The 22,113-nt window shown below is 43.1% G+C and overlaps 2 protein-coding genes across 2 annotated transcripts in view; one reads left to right on the plus strand and one right to left on the minus strand.

The window, feature by feature from the left end:
• Window positions 1-22,113, plus strand: part of T265_02502 (hypothetical protein) — a gene marked incomplete at both ends in the record, with an annotated part of 28,288 nt that overhangs the window by 3,304 nt on the left and 2,871 nt on the right. The gene's annotated exons all lie outside the window — the stretch shown is intronic.
• T265_02501 (hypothetical protein) overlaps window positions 1,460-22,113 on the minus strand; it is a gene marked incomplete at both ends in the record, with an annotated part of 28,101 nt that continues 7,447 nt past the window's right edge. Inside the window, 6 exons of the mRNA XM_009166764.1 lie at window positions 1,460-1,695; window positions 3,767-4,037; window positions 10,450-10,851; window positions 14,212-14,355; window positions 15,791-15,934; window positions 20,855-21,591. Of these exons, the coding sequence (XP_009165028.1) occupies window positions 1,460-1,695; window positions 3,767-4,037; window positions 10,450-10,851; window positions 14,212-14,355; window positions 15,791-15,934; window positions 20,855-21,591 (1,934 nt within the window). The remainder of the gene's footprint in view (window positions 1,696-3,766; window positions 4,038-10,449; window positions 10,852-14,211; window positions 14,356-15,790; window positions 15,935-20,854; window positions 21,592-22,113) is intronic.

Below are 22,113 nucleotides of genomic sequence, written 5' to 3' on the forward strand. Positions count from 1 at the left end.
TATATAGGGTTATCAATCAGTGTAGTGCTAGACACTCCAACCATATTTCTCATGTGTGATGAACTTCACATGTTCACAGGTGACAATGTGGTAGGAGGATCAGCACACTGGTTGAGCACGCTAGTTGTGCACTTCAAGAGGCCAAAGCCGCAGTTCGATTAAGCTTGCAGGTGTGTCTGCTTGAAATGTTATCGATGGAGCCAATAATGCATTTGTTTCGTGTGACATCAGTCAAATGCGCCTTAATCACAGTCGGTTAGATTTCATCTCTTCCTTAATCGGAAAGCGTAATTTGGTTCAGTAGACCTAATCAACAAAAGCTTTCGCGAAGTAATCATCTAGCTTCTGCGCTCATCATACTTCAACAGCCACTCACATGCAAAGATTTCTGGGAATTTCACTCCCAACTATAATGCGAGACTTAGCTTTTGACAGGATTGCCATCTCGCATGTTTTTTGACCGTAAGCGAGCTGCATCCCGAGAAAGACCTAACTGACCAACTAGGAGTGTACAGTGTTCTTTAGTTTTAACAGTCTCAGCATATTCATCTCACCGTAAACATCGGGATTTCCTTTTGTGGATTGAACCACCAAAATATAGAGTTTAACGTAATAATCGGTCGGATGCAATACCGAATTTGATCGTTTAAACACAGCCATTTGAGTTACTAAACCTATTCATCTCGATTGTTGTGTCACTTCGATCAACGAAGCGAATGCCGAAATCTGAACATGTTACCCGATCTCCATCAAATCGAACCACCTGTGTCGTCGACATGATAGTAACCTGTTACTGAAGGGAAGAATGTTAAATAATATGGTGAGATCGCCGTGGTCATGTGGATGTAAGATTTGGAATCTTTTTGTACGTGATAAAAACCAAGTATTCGACTTGAACAAGTTATTTATACAGTGCCACACGCTGTACTGCCGATCCTATTACATGTTGTATGATATATGGCAGTCATCTAATGTACGCCCAATTGCTGTTTTGATGCAAACATACTGGTTGCGCGCGTCTGGCAAGTAACTATGCATGTCCAAAAATCGCTTAACCTAAGATTGAGACGAAGTATGATGTGGGGACAGACTACAATGTGGGGAATTAGTATCAAAGACCTGACATGAAGTCTCAATCACGCTGGTTCATACAATCTTCCAGGTCAAAGGGCTAAAGTTGCCTTGGTGTGTTATTCCAGTGTCACGTGACACGAGAATAAGCACACAACAATGAGAAGTGGCCCTGAAGTCATCTCCTCGAAGGACTCCTCCACGTTCTTCGGAGTTCTCACATTGTTTCACACGACACTTCATTTTTTATCCTTGTCTCTTAAAATCGCCCTAAGCCAAATACGTAACAACAAAACCAATAGTACCATGGTGAGTCACGGCCAAATGTAAACAATCGGACAGATGGTTTAACAATAAAATGCTTTCCGAACAGGTTCCAGACCACTGATCACCTCAAGATCACATCCGGCAGAACGTAGCGGTAAACACAGCAATCTTTACTAGCCAGTAGCACCGATAACTTGCTCCCTTTTATCGTAGACTTCGCCTTTGCGCTTATTTCTCTTTGACGGTATTCCACCGCGATCGCATAGCTTTGGGCATGTTTGACGGCACCGCTCATTGCATAGACTAATTCGCCGTTGGGTCGGAATACGGTGATATTCAGTCGATTGTGATTATCCACTGAATGAAAATCAAAAAGGTAGTAAACATGAATTCATTTGTTCGATCCAAACTGATATGAGCTGATGACAGTTAGTAGCATAGGAGGAAAGGGATAGGCAGAGGTTCAAGTAATTTTAAATACCATAAAAAGTAGTCACGAAAAATTGGAACAAAAACATCCGTCCTTAATCCATACGTTAAAGTGCATCCGATTTCAATTGGACGGTGTTCTTAATCGTCCACCACCTCTACTTAATTCTTAAATGGTTGGCCAATTTTGGGCACCAAAAGCGTTCACACCACTATCCAGCATGTAGCGAACTCTAGACTCCCAGTATTTTTGTGAGATGAACTCTGCTAATCATTTCCAATGGGCGTGAAACAGCCGTAGAGTGGTTCTCGGTCTTTCAGCATACACTGACTTCAGTTACAGGATAACATCTCACACTACCATAAAACAGTGTTCGTCTGATCCTATGATGACATAATATGGCAGTCGATATGTTTGAAAGTGGATTTAGATTTTCCCTACTACGATTCATCAGAATTAAGCCTAAAATTCGGCGCAATCTTAGATCTTGAGTACAACAGACTCAATATTAAATAAGTGAACCGTGTTTATGAAAAGAACATTACTCTTAAGGCTGCTGAAAATTGCCCGACAACGCATGGCTGCTTTTGCCCTACTTTGGGACTAGGTAGGCGCCTTGAGTACAACAGACTCAATATTAAATAAGTGAACCGTGTTTATGAAAAGAACATTACTCTTAAGGCTGCTGAAAATTGCCCGACAACGCATGGCTGCTTTTGCCCTACTTTGGGACTCATCAGGTAGGCGCAGCCTTTGAGTTTTCGTCAATCATGTGTTCCAACTGCATCCACATTGTACGAAATTGGCAGGCTACATTCGTTTGCTGGAAACTTCGTTTTTAAAGTAGACACAACTCAATCCAGCTGAATATTTTGTTCGTGGTGTGCCTCATGTTTTTACCAGTAAGATGTTCGAAATGTTACAGTATATTCTCTTGAAGTGAGTCCAACAACCTTATGAGTAGTGTGTTAGACTGGGAAAATGCATTGCATCAACTGAAACGTGAGATGACCTATGCACAACAAGCTCAGATAAATGATATTCTGAACGGGTGGCTCACCTGAGATTCAGCCGACTAAATGTTTGCGAACCAAGGCTTGGCAAACAGATCAGCTGCGACATGGTAAAAAAACAACAAACTCAGCTGGGTTACAAAAATTTAGATCAGTTTCCCATCTGGATCGCAAATCACCATGTACAGTCAACAGATCTAGGCCATCCTTCGTTAGCTGACGGGTGAATGCCGTCTAGACGAATACGCTAGTTATTCCTGTTCCGAATTTGAGCAGTAAAAATCATCCACTGGTTTGCATTTTTTTCCTCTTGGCTCCCCTTCACAGTAGGTATGATGTTTGGAGCACGAACGGACTGCACTACAACTGCATTTTTTTAGTGGGGGCCGCGTTAAGCTTTAGTACTAGGATAATCCAATAGTCCGTTCACTATTTCATGGGGGTTGGTTGGGCGGCAAGTGAGTAGAGGAGTGAGCATGTCACCGACACTAAGCACCCGTTCGCCACTAAAGTACCGGTGGGAGCTCGTTATCCATCTAAGTTTCAGCATGATAATCGTACCAGCTTGCACGGGGTCGCACAGTGGCACAACCTTGAGCTGCGCTGTCCTTGACCCCCTCTGGATCTGTTTCATCATGTGACATAAGTTTCGGTTACGTGCACACTGGCTATGGTCACCCACCCATATGCAGGCGCAACGTATCAGTTACCGTTTCGAACACAGACCCTTCAACTGCCAAGAACATTTACTTGTTACTCAGGTTGTATACAGTCGTAACACCTGAATTTCTCTTACTGTATGCTTCTATAAATTCGGCTTGGCTGACAACGCACGAGCATTACCAGGCTACATATAAATATTAATCTGAGTCTATGACTCAAACTTAAGCTCAATCTAAACTTCGCACTTCTCAGTGAAATTTTCTACCTGCATAGTGAAAAGCTAGTGGTCTGAACATTCATCGGGCGCTACACGCTAACTCACCTATTACGACGAGTTCCTGGTTGGGCGTAACATCACTGCTTGTACCACAGGCCAGAATGGCTACACCCATCGGATAATTAGTCAAACCGCAAATTCCAATGGATCCCAGGTTTTCTCCAAGGTAGTTGTACAGCATTACACAGTGGTTAAGGTTGTCTGTGATGTAGATTCGGTAGTTGGAATCCACAGCAACGGCGGTCGGGAAGTCGAGGTCGACTTGAAAGCGTGATTGCATCATGCCGGTCCACGTATAGAGGCCAACTCGCATGATCTTCATGGGGAAGATTGAAGTAGAGTGAAGCAGGATGTGGTAAGTGGGTACTAGGTTAAGAATTCGAACCAGCAGATAGGCAGATGTAACTCACTAGACTGGGGATGTGTTACGCATCCGCAACCATCGTACACACAAGAATGTTTTGTTTTCTCTTCTGATCGATTATTGATGAAAGGTTCGCGGAGCACCCGGCTAAGATTGACAACGTACAATGAAAGTGGTTACGATCAACCCCAGTGCTGTGGGAGCCACACGCCTCACTGGCTGGGGTCAACTTGATTATGTTTGCACTTTGTTGGAGACCCTGCAGGACATGGTCTGCAACCGATCACACTGGCGCCCATGCTGTCATCTCCTTGCCCGACTGCCTGGCTAGAGCTTGTCCGTGGTGTGCAACGAGCTAAGATCGAGTGAGAGGACTCTTGGTCAATCCCGCTAATGCGGCATTGCTTCTACACGTTGCTCAGATGTGTTTATTTTAATGCCGTCCAGAGGAATAGATACCTTATTGTTGGTTGTTTACCTTAAGGCTTCCTCGCATTACTTCTTTACCCGTCCCCTTCATTCCACTCTTCACTCAGTCTTTTCTCCCTGATGGTTATATGGAAGCTAGGCACCACTACGTATTGCCGTTGTATTAATATCAATCATGCTGAAACTAACGAAGAACGAGCAATTTTTTCCAAGTGTTGGCCTGCAGTGGCCTTAAAACCTCTAAACTGCTGGGAGAATTATCAAGTGGGTTCACAGACTACAACTTCTAGACGCAAACCCATACTTAACACATGTTCTTCACCACCCCTTCGTTTACTAGTTAAGTGATTTTATTACTTCTAATTCCAAATGCCTTTGTATACGGATAAGTTGTTTAGGCACGTGAAACATTCGTTGTGATTTGAAAGTAGCAGCGCACAAACAAACTGACAGTTTACGCTTGCGTTGGCTAGAATGCATTTTTAGGAACACTCGAACGACAACTAACCGGTGGAAAAAATCAATATTTTGCATCACAAACTATATTTTGACCTTCCTAGATCCAGCCCATTTCCAGCGACAAAACGAACAAACTACATCTGATGTATGAAGTAAATAGACAATGGATTAGACGTAGCACACTAAGCATAAGGTTGCTGATGACTCTCCGACAACTCTTTAGGTATCTTACTAGTACTAACTACGTCCAAACAAAAACTTACTGCGATTCCTTGGATATCGTACAAGTTGAAACATAAGGCGGCTTCGTGAAGCGCATTCAGCTGGAGCTGACCATCACAAACGAGAAATGCAGTGGGATTCATTTGGGTCCCCTACTAAAACTAACTTCGTGTGTAACTAATAGTGTTTGTCGGAACAATGACTTATCTTTAATAAATACTTTGACTGCCAGATCAAGAATGGCGGTTTACAATGTTTATCGAAATCATACACAAATGACTAGACGGCAGTTCTACTGCGTCATCTGTCCAAGTAGGTAAGGTAACAAAAGTCTATGCAGAAAGAACGGTAGCAGATGTGGAACGTTTTTTCCTCCAGTAGTTACGCAGAAAAGCTGACCGAGAGACATAACGAACAAAATGATGGTAGTGTAAAGAGATTTGGTAATTTTCAATCGATATTTCGTCATGTGATCGAAGGTAATCTACCCTGGAAAGCCTGCAAGCACTGTACAACTGCTTTATCCTCATTTAGAATAATCAACAGTGCGCATCCGATGAAACTTCCGGGAGTTTTTGAGCACGAGTGGCCACGTGAGACTGAACAGTAATGTGATTAGCTCGCGCCTGAATCATCCAAACTGATCACATCACTGATCAGCCGCTCCTGGTTGAACTACTAGTTGGAAGGTCGCGGGTCGGAAACTATCTGGAGTTTCGGGAGCGAAACAATTGTACAATATCTCTCGGATTTTCAGCGGAGGCTGGCTCCATTTACAGAACGAAATATCCATAGCAAACCAAAGCCAGCCACTCGCTGTCCGCATTCATGGTCAGGAAAAAAGTTTATTTCACCTTTGTTTCAGAAGAGACCATCTGGCTACCTGTTTCAAACGTAGATTAGGAGCCACTACCAACGAATCAATTTTTTTCATTATAAGCTAGGTCCATATTAGAATTACATAATCACGTCACTACAGTTCATGGTATATGTCAGCCAGACCGTAACCGCAGTGCCGTTCACACGAGCGAAATTGGTGTTAGACTAGGTTTGCAGATTTCCAAATATCCTCTACCCATAATACTTGAATGGAACAGAAAAAGGAGTAACTCAAGCCAATTCATCCGGGTTACCACGTTTACCAGAAGAATGTAGAGAACTTGTAGCTTAACAGGAACCAGCCAAACTGTGTTGATAATTCGAAGCCAACGGAAACTGTGTGTTCAAACGTTTCTGTAGCAGATAACAGACTCTTTTTGAGGGTAGCCTTTGAATTTTATCAGACGACACGTATTTACTGATGCTATTCAACTGTTGTTTAATTAATTACATTCAGTACTCTTGACACAGAGAAAATTGGAAACTGTAACATTCCGAGAGTTCTGTCATCTGATTCCATTACTCAGGCGGTGTTCATTGTTTCAGGTTCAGCAAACAAAGATTTCCCATGCTGACCTCTCCTCTTGGTACTTTAGACTGTATGAACAAGTCACACGCTCTGAACTGTTTACAATGCTTGTTTACGATGACTTGCGCAAACAGTTTTGTAAAAACATGCTGTGGGTTCAGGTTTGTGCATGCTAGTGATGGCCCAATTCTATCAGATTTCATGGGGGCGGTCAGAAGCAGATGTGCAATGTGGTGAACCGTGTCACCCTGAAATTTGGGTTGTTGATCAAGCAGATGATGAGCTGAAGCCAGCATCCGAGCTACCAACAGTTCAAAACACTACCAGCTCAACTGACTGAGTTCCATTAATGGACGCGGTGAGAAAACAAATGGAGGGACAGAGCTATACTAATTTGCAAGGTGATTTGATTTAACGAGAAGCTCAACTGAATCCCCGCTGAAGCACATACACCAACATAATGTGCTCTACAAAGACCATATCACGTTTCGGTTAGTGCACATAGAGAGGATATTTTACCGACGGGTCTTTTTATCCATAAGAATCATGAAAACCTCCAGACAACTCTCCACAGGTTTCGCCAGCTGAGCCCCACGAAGGGCAAGACGGGCCGAAAAGTCTCGAAGAGTTTCCAACAACCCTTTGTATGGTGTGTTACATCACTAAAAAGAAAAGAGGCACCTGAGGTAACGAGGGTCGCTGGATCCCTTTCACACCACAGAATTTTCCGTTTTAACCGTTCCTTCAACCGTCAGAAAACTGCGAAAACCCAAACGTGCTCGAATAACCACCCAGGTAGTCTTTGTGTTCCAGTTCTAAACCAAACTTGATAGTTACAAAATGATGTCATTTCACTAGGATAGTTGAGCTCACACCATCTTCATACATGCATGCCTAGGATTCGTCTTATGGATTATGGGGGGCACTAGATGACCACGTGCCTTCAATGCGGGTCTCAGCTGTTCAGTTTTCCTTGTCACTCGAACTAAAGGAACCACTGACAGCCTTTAGCTTGGATCACCTGGCTTCTCGCTGGTACTCGTTGCACTACATTTTGTTACTGAGTTCTGATTTATTGTAGACTATTTCTGCGTATCTTGTTTGTCTGGCTGTAGATGACCCCACCCTAAAAGTAAATCATCTGGTGTGTTGGACCTACTGTCATTACTCTAGTTGTTCACCGTCCTACAGATGAAACGGAATGGTGGTAAGCCAGATTTCCAGATTTCCATCGCAAAGTTGTACACATATGAAGTGATATGCTGATAGCTTTAGAACCATCCCCTTCTGCCTACCCTTCGGTTTTATTATCTCGGGCTTACACTGCGTACATGGTGTTCTCGTAGCAAAAGGCGCGGCTCAACGCTAATCGCGTGCGGCATTACCGGTTATGCACATAGATTCATCGACTTCATTGGATGTGACATGCAACGAAGACGGATACCACCGCAAAGTATTCTGTTAGAAGACCCTCGTCGCCGTCTTCGCATGTGTCAGAACAATCCTAAGCGCACCGACACTCCAGGGTCACTGTTTCAGGTTTTCGTTTACCTCTTTGTTATTCATGTGTTTGGTGCGTTGCCTTTGAGGTATTATGTCCAGTACCGCATTGTACTGTACTGTAACCTGTGGTATTTGACGCGTAATCCGACATGTGATTTGCTCCAACGTTATGAACCTACCCAAGTGTTTAACCAACAGAGGTGCTAACTTTCTGTGGCTCTCACTGTACAAACCAAACTGACTGTTGACTAAAACTGGCTGGGCATACATGCATGATTCACTTGTGCTTTATTGAGTGGTACGGGCCAGGAGGCCACCAACCGCGTGGACTTTGTGGTGCATTTTAAGTGACGAACCATAGTCCGTCAGTCCGCAATGTTCGCAGCTTCAAGACTGTTAGCCGCACTTGATTTCTGGGGATCACACCAAGAAAATAAGTAAATAAAGAAGTTCGGTTGAATGCATAAGTAGTTCAATATACACTTCACGTGACAGTCCTTGCTCTGAACTACGATTCATCTGTGTGGTCTAGTGTGGCTTCTTTTGCCAAGATAACTAATCTCATACTATCTATGGATGGGTATGTCGTCACAGCATACGATGAATAAATTGTACATCATGCAGCTCATTGAAACACTCTGATTTTCAAGCGCAAACATGCGACTTGTTGTGTGCTAGGCTTAGCTGAGCGACAAGAAGTTTCATTATGTTGGTCTGCGGAGATTCAGTTTTCCAATAGACGAACTGTACCCACGGAATTGCACTTTACCATAAAGTTATACAAGTGAGATACGAAAATATCTGTTCAGTCCCATAGGTAGCCGAAGAGTGGGCCCCCAATCTTTTCAGACATTCCACCAGGGAACGATTTTTGCGGTAAACTCACCAAAGATTACCGAAGATCTCGTCTTGACCAGATGAGGGAGCCGCGGTTTCCGCGAAGCATAAAAGAGGAAAAATGACAGAAAAATCGAGGAAACTTTTCTTCGCAGAAAAAGTGTCGAGTATGCCAACTTTTGCGGTTATTTTTTACTGCTATACATTCAGTGTATCAAAGAACGGAAGGCAAACCACAGCAGTCAGTTGACTCAGTCTATCAACTCTAGCCGCACTGCTCTATGCCTGTAGTCAGCCACTAAGGAATACGTATCCCATATCTCATTATCAATTACCTTTCACGAACCTGAACCCACCGCTCGGTTGCCCTCCAAAGCTTTCTGTTCAGACAATTCAGTTGCCACGGTCGAAACTTTGCTTAACCCCACGCATATCCACAACCACACTCTAACAAACGCCGAATGTCAGTAGTTCAGCGTTGCCCGTCTTTTGGCGACCATGCTCCAGCTCTCTAGTCCCGCGCCGAAGAATAGCGCTGATTCTGTGTGGCTCGAAATATCTAGCTACCGAGACAACGAACCACATACCACGTTCTCGCTTGCTTCCTTCATGCTGTCAACGTCTTAGTTGAAAGCTGAATTGATCCAATCTGCTCACCTTTCTGATCCATCTAGCTAAGTCCTATTTCCTCAGAAGTCTGGCTGGCAGCAAGGGATACAAGTACGAGATGCTCTTTCGCCAAGTGTTGAAGAACAATGGTCGCTTAAATCAGAAGTAGCAGCGGCGGCAAAGACACGACTAGTCAAAACGGCGTTTAAAAGAAAGAATGTCTTTTTGGCTCAACAGTTTTCAACAGTCACGTCGACAATAGTTTAGGTACCGCGTGATTGAACAACGCCGCGTGACGTTCATATGAAAATGTTGCTCGTTCCATCTCTGCTTGCATTCCAGAGGTAGAAGTGAACCATTTCGTATATGATAAGCATGGTAATCTTATGCTTTCAGGCTGAACCGGTTTTACTGAATACAAGTAGAAACTTTCGGCTATATGCAATCTGCACTTCCCTTAGGACGAAGACAGTTTGTATATGATATAAATCATCTAACCACTGGGTTGTTTGATTCTCACGATACCTCGTACATTTTTAGCTTCTTCCGGAATTAAAACCCAAGAAATCGTCAAGACTTAGCATACTTCCATGGTTTGCAGAGCTGTAGCTTTGCAGTTCCTTAATTACAAAGCTTATGAAAGAGCAAAGAAAACGGTATCATAGACGTAACATACTAATCTTGAGGTTGCTGAAGATCACTGCAAACGAGAGATTCAGCCGGATTTAGTCGAGTCTCCCATCAAAACTGAACTAGTTCGCAAACAAGAGTTTTTTATGAGGATGGTGTGTTCTTTTTTCTAGACAGGTTAGCCAGAGAAAACTTATCATCACTGGTACTCCACCCGACCATCTGCCGAAATATATGGTCACAATTCTAGGCAGCTAACAAACTCACGTGACTTTCCACAACAATGATCCGGCCATCTCTGTCAATGGTCACGCACTTCGGAGAAAGGAGGTCATGTGCGAATTCCCGTAGCTTTCGTCCATCCAGTCCATAAACCTGTATGGAAGGAGACGGTTTGCGTAAAACCACTACAAGACCAGTCTCATTTGTCTCGACGACACTACTTTCTGTTGCAGGATAGTCGAAGGAATCCTGGAAGAGAGATGTCGCAGGATATTCGGCTCTCTTGGAGTGCGTATAGGCTTGAGCCAAAGGAGTCGATGTATAGACGTTTGATTTTGGGGAGGTGACCTCTCGGGGGCGAACCGCTATGCAATTGGGATAAGCAGTACTTGACCCGGAAGTAGTGATCTTCCAACAATGAAGGAAGCGGCCGGTTTGTGAGAAGAACTGGCAGTAATGCAATGCAAAATTTATAGAACTTGAGAACACAATTGACAGAGGAATAAAAAAGTCACCAGTTCAATTACCAATGTGCGCATTTTATCAGCTTGTAGATCTTTTTGGTTTGTGATAACACAGGGAATATTCCAACTGCAACTAGATAAACTGCAACTAGATGACCGAAAAAAGAATTACGAAAACAAAACCACAACAAATTATCCGCCTAGTTTTATCCGCAAAGTAGGGCCAAACGTTGCTATCTTTCATCACTTTTCCATGATTTCTCGAGCTTTGTCACATAAATGCGAATCCAGACAATAACCTCTCCTTTTGGGCATCTTGGACCGGTAAAATACTCCGTTATTGATTACCAGGTTCCATCAAATACCGAGGTTCACAGGTTACTAAAACAGACATTCATTCAGTTTCAGCTCCTTGGCTTTATCGGTTTCTCCAAGGATCTGTTGTCTTCAACAGAGTTTCGAAAAAAATTTACTTTAGTGGCTTGAGTTTCTAGATCTCCGAATGAGCAGTATTTTGTCTTCGTTGAAATGACCGGAGTTCAGAAGTTAATTCGTGTGTATCTGTTGATAAAAATTTCGGCAAAGAAGCCTTATTTTCAACTGATAGTACTGTGGACAGTTGGTTGTTTTATTTCCAGAGAGGTTCCAGGAAGACGATTGGGCTTGTACGCTCTGGCTAATCAAATAACAACTCAAACTTTTAAACTGTCTATACAGCGCTCCTGATGAAATAGCCTGACAAACATTTTTTTGCGAAGCCTAAAATGGGTGTACAGGGTAAGAGGTCGAGCTGACGACAGTCTGAATGACCCTGATTCGGATTTCCGATTTTGAAGATATGAAAGCATTCATGCAGTCACCTGGCCAACTTCGGTAATAATAAAATTCGAAGTAGCGAGGGAGAAATGCACTTCTCGACGAAATGTAGCGCGCACATCAAAAGACATCACCTTCTACCCTTGATGTTCATACCAAGAAGTTCGCAAATCCTATCTGGGAAAGGTAAAAATCCTGGTATGTGAAGATAGGAGATACGGAAAGAAATTTCTGAAAGCATGTTGTTCTACGAAGGATTCAATCAACCGACACAGTGAACTAGATCCAATTTATGCATCACTGCGTGCAAAGGAATAATATCTCAACTGAATACTCAAAAAGAGCCCAACATCAGATTAACAAGGAACGCATTGCTGTCATAACAACAAGGGAATCCAGAGAGGTCAGGAACGGGGGACACTTCAGTAATGATCAGAGGATGAGAGCAGGCGAGGTCAAGTTCAAAGTTAACGTAATTGGCACCCAATCTGGACACAGGATAACCAAACATCTAACAGAACCGCCCGACTGAACAACCGATTGTTATCGAAGGTCTACCTCGGCTATTAGCTCGTGCATTGACACACAAACATCGCTGATGAATGCACAATCACTGACCCATCACACTGCTCCAGTATTCTTCCTGCCAACATACTGATGCTATCGACTTGCCTAATGATGAAGCGTTTGCAGTTATGTTGCCCAGTCCAGCGAAGAAACCAGTGACCGTTTTCCTCTGGGTTTGTTGAGGTTGAAAGCTCATATTCAACATATACATCTAATCAACCTGTGTCCTGATAGCTGAAGTTCGTAGCTTTTAGCATTTGGGACATAAAATAATTACCCAACCACTCATACTTGCTCTTCCAACATGCCATCAGTCGTTTAGCTGTAACACTCTTCCCGTGCCTACCTGCCATTCCACCCGAGGGGGGAACGAGGGCTGGGATACTGCCCAAGCCTAGACAGGGGAAGTCGAGAGGTATAGGTCAGGTTCGAAACACGGACCTTCCGGTCAGTAAATTCGAGCTCCAAGCACTTGAGCGAACTCGCCCACAGTCGCCAGAGTAAAAGCTAACAGATCACCATCTGATTCTTATTCATCAAATTGAGCAGGCCTGGTTGTCAACGCAATACGGATTGAGTATCAATCCCTAGTATGCTTGCTCTGTTCCTTTCGTTCTACGAACCAGTGTTTCCCGTAGTAGCTCACCTAGCTCTCTCTTTCAGTACAGAGTTTGTGTTCGCCATACACCCTAATTTTAACATACATTTGTTTTTGACAAAAAATCAACTGAATCCAGCTGAATCTCTAGTTTGTCACGATCTTCAGGTAGGACATGGGTTGACAGATATTCGGTGGTCGCGTCTACCTGCTGAGCCCCATGAAAGACGGAATCGGCGGTGGGGTGTCCAAGAGTTTTCAGCAACCCTACGAGTAGTACGCCATATCTCTTTCGCATGTTTTTATTCAACTCTGTTGACATCTGTTCACTTTTCCATACTAGCCGTCAACAGACGAACTTAGCTATTGGTTGTCCTGTTGTTTCGCTTGCACGCCGTATTGCACCCCATACCAACTTTTTTCACCTGTTCATTCACGCGGTTTTCATCCAATTCGTTCTTGGTCTTCTCTTTACGGTGACAGGTTACAAGCTAGTCTGCTATACTACCACCGGTTGCACGTTTCCGTCTGCCCTATTATATATACTTGGTCTGTTTTACATGGGACTAATTGACTAAGCTATGAGAATGTGACGAGCATTCCACAGTTATCAACAACTTCACTCAATAGGTATTTTCTCGTTACGTAATGGGCTGTTGCTTCCTGGGGCCACCTAGCTCAGTCTGCTTCGCTGAAATGGTCCACCCTGGAAGGGCGCCGCATGTTTGTGGATATACTTTACGTTTACTACACTGTTTTGCTCTGATGTGAAGAGTATTACACCTGTAGTACAGCTGCACCAAAATCAGCCTGTCTACTCATTCTAAGTCTAAAGTGTATCGATTTATTCCGAAACAGCTAACAGTAGTGTCAGTCCTGTTTGACTCGTGTTTCGTGCATTTGGTCTTCTTTTTTACTGATGTCCATTTAAACCTGACTTTGAATCTCTGCTTTACGATCACTGCCCTAACAAGAAATCTAGTCAGTCATAGAATATGTTATTGCTGTGGTTACCCTAAACACATTATTCGTCTGTGATCGCAGTTGGCATCTATCAAGTGGCTTCAGAGTATGGTTGTAGAACAAAAGGTATCTGTAAGATAGCCTTCACGCCACACAATAAGTCAGGCAGTATACGATCAGAACTTTGATCAGCAGAGACAGGAAGAAGGAAATTTCTACTCAAAATGCTACAGCATTCCGACCACCATTCACCGGCAGATGTCTGTTTCCTATCCGACCGGCGGTCACCAAACTATTGTAATCACAGGTGGATAAGTGGGGAGAATGAGAAAATACTCCTGAGTCCTACTGAAGTAAGCGACTCAGTCATTTTCTCATAGTTCAGTCTACAGAGCTTACCTTGATCATCTCAGCGTTACCATCAGCAACAGCGATGACACCTTCGGGAAGAATGGCAAGACCATTGGGCTCGCGAAAGTCGTGAACGGAGGCCCCAAACCCGCCAAAGTGTTCAGCGTAAATTGTTGATATCCGTGGAATTCCCTTAAAAAAACAGGTTCAGAATTTTATTTGTGGAAACCAAATCAACGAAGTAAAGTCTTGTGAAATCTTCAATGAAATTTATGAGCACGAGGATATTCTTTGAACCTTGGTATGCAGATTTTGTTAGATACCGCCTCACCTGGTCAAATAAGTAAGAGAGGTTTATTTATTGTAATCCCATTTATTTCAGGATTGGTAGTGTGCCATCGTCAGCTTGATCTTGTCCATTTGCGGAACTTAAACTAGTTGACCGTTGACGATTGCTTACTTTACTTTTGAGTTGTGTTATGTGACGGGTTAAACAACCAAACACCTAAAAACAAAACCACGGTACTACACTGCAAAGGATTGTTTAGAAAGCGCCACCAACCAGTTCTTTGAAAGTATATATAAAACCCTGTGCAGCACATTCAGTTGGATGATATCATAACCTTAGCTATTGGTTGTCCTGTTGTTTCGCTTGCACGCCGTATTGCACCCCATACCAACTTTTTTCACCTGTTCATTCACGCGGTTTTCATCCAATTCGTTCTTGGTCTTCTCTTTACGGTGACAGGTTACAAGCTAGTCTGCTATACTACCACCGGTTGCACGTTTCCGTCTGCCCTATTATATATACTTGGTCTGTTTTACATGGGACTAATTGACTAAGCTATGAGAATGTGACGAGCATTCCACAGTTATCAACAACTTCACTCAATAGGTATTTTCTCGTTACGTAATGGGCTGTTGCTTCCTGGGGCCACCTAGCTCAGTCTGCTTCGCTGAAATGGTCCACCCTGGAAGGGCGCCGCATGTTTGTGGATATACTTTACGTTTACTACACTGTTTTGCTCTGATGTGAAGAGTATTACACCTGTAGTACAGCTGCACCAAAATCAGCCTGTCTACTCATTCTAAGTCTAAAGTGTATCGATTTATTCCGAAACAGCTAACAGTAGTGTCAGTCCTGTTTGACTCGTGTTTCGTGCATTTGGTCTTCTTTTTTACTGATGTCCATTTAAACCTGACTTTGAATCTCTGCTTTACGATCACTGCCCTAACAAGAAATCTAGTCAGTCATAGAATATGTTATTGCTGTGGTTACCCTAAACACATTATTCGTCTGTGATCGCAGTTGGCATCTATCAAGTGGCTTCAGAGTATGGTTGTAGAACAAAAGGTATCTGTAAGATAGCCTTCACGCCACACAATAAGTCAGGCAGTATACGATCAGAACTTTGATCAGCAGAGACAGGAAGAAGGAAATTTCTACTCAAAATGCTACAGCATTCCGACCACCATTCACCGGCAGATGTCTGTTTCCTATCCGACCGGCGGTCACCAAACTATTGTAATCACAGGTGGATAAGTGGGGAGAATGAGAAAATACTCCTGAGTCCTACTGAAGTAAGCGACTCAGTCATTTTCTCATAGTTCAGTCTACAGAGCTTACCTTGATCATCTCAGCGTTACCATCAGCAACAGCGATGACACCTTCGGGAAGAATGGCAAGACCATTGGGCTCGCGAAAGTCGTGAACGGAGGCCCCAAACCCGCCAAAGTGTTCAGCGTAAATTGTTGATATCCGTGGAATTCCCTTAAAAAAACAGGTTCAGAATTTTATTTGTGGAAACCAAATCAACGAAGTAAAGTCTTGTGAAATCTTCAATGAAATTTATGAGCACGAGGATATTCTTTGAACCTTGGTATGCAGATTTTGTTAGATACCGCCTCACCTGGTCAAATAAGTAAGAGAGGTTTATTTATTGTAATCCCATTTATTTCAGGATTGGTAGTGTGCCATCGTCAGCTTGATCTTGTCCATTTGCGGAACTTAAACTAGTTGACCGTTGACGATTGCTTACTTTACTTTTGAGTTGTGTTATGTGACGGGTTAAACAACCAAACACCTAAAAACAAAACCACGGTACTACAAAGGAAAGGATTGTTTAGAAAGCGCCACCAACCAGTTCTTTGAAAGTATATATAAAACCCTGTGCAGCACATTCAGTTGGATGATAACCCAGCGATCGATTCAATTGAGTCTCTCGTGAAAACCAAACTGATGTGCGAATGAGTGTATTTGTCGGAATATTTTGATTTGGGTTCAAGTAGAACAAAGTTGGCGGGAACCCGGGCATTGCGCCTACCTGATGAGGCCCAACAATGATGAAGCCGACCGGAAGAAAAAACTTTGAGACGTTTCATCCTTGCTTCGCTCAAGTGTGAGTGTATCAGTGGCTCAGTAAGTAAGTGAGAACTTTTGAAACATTTAATAATTTAATTGACCTCTCGACCAATTAATCTCGGCGAAGGCAACATATCCTGTTAGACTTTTTTCGTCGTTTCAGATGCATACTTTTGAGCCGTATGAATGTTGTTTTCATGGTGCCTAGCTAACTGTTCATGTTTTCTCGCAGATGTAAAATCTATAATCGAAACACCGTTGAATGGGCTCATTTGTGCGGTTCTCATGAGCAGGTCTAATTAGCCATGCAGTTCATTAGCGTGGTCGCTTACCTAATTATAGACGAGAATATGAAGGAAGAATCCAAGAGCTTCAATAATGAGTTTTCCGTATGAAGCGCATGAATAATGATATAGGCAGTAAGTCGGTAATGCCTTCGCTGCCCACAGATGTAATTACTTGGCAGGATGATATGGCTTTTAGCCGTTATTCTCTAGCAACAGACTCTGCGTTTACACTCAAATCTTGGTGTATATATATGAGCATCCAGAAACCTAAATGACACTGTAATCCTCATCTCAGAAAACAACAAACGGAGTAACAAAATGTATTCTTCGAGAGGGTGCTTCTTCGAAATTAAAATGATTACTAGGAGCAATGTCGCAGTCACTAATCTGTGCGGTTAAGGTGGTCGTAGAACTTGCGCATAAAGGATGGGATTATACCTTTTTGTATGACGAAGATACTACCCAGCGAAATACACTCATTTGCAAACTAGTTTGGCTTTGCGAGAGACTCATCTGAAACCCAGCGGAGTATCGACTTCCAGTTGACCTCCCAAATATGATTCTAAGGGGCTCATACGACTGACTTAGGGATTCATATTGCTCTCAAGAATCACAATGTTAATCCTCGATAGCCTTTGATAGAAGTACCCTCTTCAGCATCGTCAAGAGGCATTGAGCTTAGTTGAGCTGGATAACCGGACGGCGTTCACTGACGCTGTTCACCGGACGACAGTGCACTGGGCTCCAAACCAACAAAGTGCCTTCAGCTCTGGGGCTGGGTGCGACTCTCATGCCATATAGTCGCTTGTGGATCACTGGACACACGGAGGGAGAAATTTGAAAGAGCTGAATTAGACCTTGGCTTTTGAGATGCACAACCGCGCTTGTGTCTTGTATGCGTGTTTTGGAGACACACCATACATCCGTTTTAAGGGAGTATGACTTTTCAGCCATCATTACCTGTCCGCCAACTTGACATAGAGTGCAGACGTTAAGAGCTCTTGTATGGGAAGCATCTCGTGGGCTGAGAAATATATTATTTTGTTCTTCGTTGATACGCAGTGGGGAGTATTGAGCCCTTTGGGCTGATAACAGACAGTCAGTTGACCCAACGACGTTTGCTTTGCATACTTTTGAGCCGTATGAATGTTGTTTTCATGGTGCCTAGCTAACTGTTCATGTTTTCTCGCAGATGTAAAATCTATAATCGAAACACCGTTGAATGGGCTCATTTGTGCGGTTCTCATGAGCAGGTCTAATTAGCCATGCAGTTCATTAGCGTGGTCGCTTACCTAATTATAGACGAGAATATGAAGGAAGAATCCAAGAGCTTCAATAATGAGTTTTCCGTATGAAGCGCATGAATAATGATATAGGCAGTAAGTCGGTAATGCCTTCGCTGCCCACAGATGTAATTACTTGGCAGGATGATATGGCTTTTAGCCGTTATTCTCTAGCAACAGACTCTGCGTTTACACTCAAATCTTGGTGTATATATATGAGCATCCAGAAACCTAAATGACACTGTAATCCTCATCTCAGAAAACAACAAACGGAGTAACAAAATGTATTCTTCGAGAGGGTGCTTCTTCGAAATTAAAATGATTACTAGGAGCAATGTCGCAGTCACTAATCTGTGCGGTTAAGGTGGTCGTAGAACTTGCGCATAAAGGATGGGATTATACCTTTTTGTATGACGAAGATACTACCCAGCGAAATACACTCATTTGCAAACTAGTTTGGCTTTGCGAGAGACTCATCTGAAACCCAGCGGAGTATCGACTTCCAGTTGACCTCCCAAATATGATTCTAAGGGGCTCATACGACTGACTTAGGGATTCATATTGCTCTCAAGAATCACAATGTTAATCCTCGATAGCCTTTGATAGAAGTACCCTCTTCAGCATCGTCAAGAGGCATTGAGCTTAGTTGAGCTGGATAACCGGACGGCGTTCACTGACGCTGTTCACCGGACGACAGTGCACTGGGCTCCAAACCAACAAAGTGCCTTCAGCTCTGGGGCTGGGTGCGACTCTCATGCCATATAGTCGCTTGTGGATCACTGGACACACGGAGGGAGAAATTTGAAAGAGCTGAATTAGACCTTGGCTTTTGAGATGCACAACCGCGCTTGTGTCTTGTATGCGTGTTTTGGAGACACACCATACATCCGTTTTAAGGGAGTATGACTTTTCAGCCATCATTACCTGTCCGCCAACTTGACATAGAGTGCAGACGTTAAGAGCTCTTGTATGGGAAGCATCTCGTGGGCTGAGAAATATATTATTTTGTTCTTCGTTGATACGCAGTGGGGAGTATTGAGCCCTTTGGGCTGATAACAGACAGTCAGTTGACCCAACGACGTTTGCTTTTGTGGTGGGAAGGGATTGGGGAGGGACATCGGCCGAGCCGCTGAAGCGCCATTCAGTACCGTACATAAACTAGCAACTTCGGAACGAGGTATCCTCCTAAGGAATACAACCATTAGCGCTTTTGATACGTTATATGAATGGTAATATGCCCTCCACTGTAACACGTTATTATAAGATTTTTTCTTTTCACCTGAGTTTCAAAACTTCTACCTCAGATCTTTAACTTTGGAATATGAATGGACTGATGGGCTTGAAATCTTACTGGTCTTTCTTGGGCTACACTGTGCGTATTGGACGCAGTCTCGCTAAAAAAACAGAAAACTGCCCTTCTCAAAGAATCCCATTCACTCGACCCTTGAACAACTTTTCATTCGAAATTTCCCAGATTTCCCCAAGCTAACCAGTGCGATATTCGGCTCTCACGGGTGAATTTTCTCACTTATGTTGATCCGCAATAGTCCAAATTCCCTGCATTTTTGAAAAGCTGCCAAATTACTGTCCACAACTGGTCTTAGAACTTTATAATGTGTTTTTCTATTCAGTATTATAGACTAGATCGTGAACGAGAGCTTCAGCTGAGTTTCATCTGATTCTCCAGATAGGAACAAATAAATTTGCAAATAAGTACTTATGTATTCATAACCCTACAACGTATTCAAACATCTCTAGACAGTTTCACATTTTTTGGGATAACCCGAAATGGTCCACTAGATATCAGGCTACAATTGAATAGTGGTCATACAATACCAAAGAATACTATTTGATCACTTGCAGTTTAGGTTGTTGTCAACCGAAGATTCTTAAGCATCCCAGGTGAATTCTTCTTTTACGATGTTCTTTTCCAAGTGGATGTGCTGAACAAAAGCCTCCTTAAATCTATGTTGAGACAATATTCGAGATATTCGGATATATTTTATATCCATGTTTTATCTAAAATTACCGACAACGCAGGACCGATTTCGTCGTGCACTGGGCTCGTCAGGTAGGCGAAATCTCCTTTTTCCTTCAGCCTTGTGAGTCACTCAAAATGTCTCACGCAAGCGTTTGAGAATATCTCAACATGTCATTTCAACGCTGTTGGTTGACTTTAGTTCAAACCCAATGCATCTCACACTAAATGCAGTCAGCTGAGTAATTAACAACCATGGCATAAACTGCAGCCTAACTTCACCACGTGGTCTTTCCGAGAAAAGGTTTGCAACAGTTTTTGTCGTACATTCAAAACACCCAAAGCCACAAGGTGATGGATTGATGATGTGAAATGTGTAACGCTGTATTTCGATGTGCTTGAGAGCATTTTCACTTGCAGGGATGTTCGAATAATGACAGAAAGATATGAAGTATTCACAACCTGCAGTCATATAGATACCCTTGAGACATCGCAAAAAATTCTACAAAATTCTATCTAATTGGATGCCGCTACGTAAAATGGGGCTACTACATTGGGGTTTCAGTAAACTGTGCTTTCTGAAGCAGGTGTTTCTTTCGAAGAGCCATACAGTTCAGTAATGAAAAGCGTTGTGTTTGTGTATCAATACTTGATCTTCCTGGAGATGTCCTCCAAGGTTATCTACAAAACAAACTAATTGCTGACGAAGTTCTAACTTTAAGTGATTTTCTTTTCTTCTAACTCATTAAAAAGGCTCGCTTCTTAATGCAAATAAACCTACTTTGAAGATTTTGGCGTATTTCGCTTCTGTCTGATCTCGGTCAAGTTTCAGCTTGGCACAATTAATCGGGATGTTTTCCGGTCTGCAGTTCCAAACAGAGGGATGTGCATTTTTGACACATGGCAGCTTTTTACCTGCTGAGGGGCTTTTTGAACCAAGTTGCTCAACGTCCAACCAAGAGCCGATGGTATCGCTAATTTTCCGGTATAATTGTCGCAACTCCATCGGGATATCCACCTGATCCATCTTTTGAGATAGAACCTGCCAGTGGTGTTGCAGCGATGCTGTTTGGACGGCTATTCTTGTGATAGGCAGTGGAGGAACCTGTTCCATTAGGGGAGGGAATTCGGTTTGTTCACACTCTGTTTGAATGCTTTGACGCTGATGAAACGCAGCCAAGTTTGCCAGCAACACCGAAACAATTTCCCAGTATGTTGCAGCTTCGAAATCAGTTTGGGGATGTTTTCCATCGGGCACGAAATCAACAGCAACGGTTTCATTATCTAGCGGTTGAAATTCCTGTGAATCTAGCCTAAACACAGCTCCATATCCCTCAGCGTCTGTAGCATAAATAAAATCCCCATAGCTACTTGATGCCACCGTTTGTGGTGAGCGGGCCACCTGAGCTGTTGGAATCTTGAAAGCATATAGTGGATACGATCTGTCTCGACGCTGGCACATTCGGAGTGGTATACGAAACATTATGATGAGAATCCCTCCATCTGGAGAGCGTTCAGCTACAATGGAGCGTAAGAGTTAACTGGAACAAACATTCGAGGAGATCTTCAACTTAATGCGTAACTGTGTATAAAAACATCTCAAGACACCATACTCTATGAGTGTATCAAATTAATTTGCAAAAGAGCGCTTATCTCAAGCTTATTACAATTTGCTGTTTGCGTTTAAAATGTGCTTGGTAGAACTACGGAGAACAAGCCCAGTTGGTGACCCAAGGGAGAGCGAAATTGGTTGCAGCCTTACAAGGTTTTCGTCCACCTCATGAATAGTGTTGGATCGCGACAAATAGTTTCAAAAGCGTTAAGTTTCTAAAAATACATTTCAGACCAGCAGCGGGTTCCTCAGAGATCGGGCTTGTTTTTGACCTATCTTTCACCCGAATGGTGGGAAAACGATAGAACAAAAAACCGATTTTCAAACGTTCCCAAAACCGTGGTGGGTTGCTGATGTTTCCAATGGAGTTTACAATTTTAGCACTGGTCAGCAACCGAATTCCGGGCAGCTGACCTTACCCATTCGAT

This window comes from Opisthorchis viverrini (genome assembly GCF_000715545.1).
Source record: "Opisthorchis viverrini unplaced genomic scaffold opera_v5_32, whole genome shotgun sequence".
NCBI lineage: Eukaryota > Metazoa > Platyhelminthes > Trematoda > Opisthorchiida > Opisthorchiidae > Opisthorchis > Opisthorchis viverrini.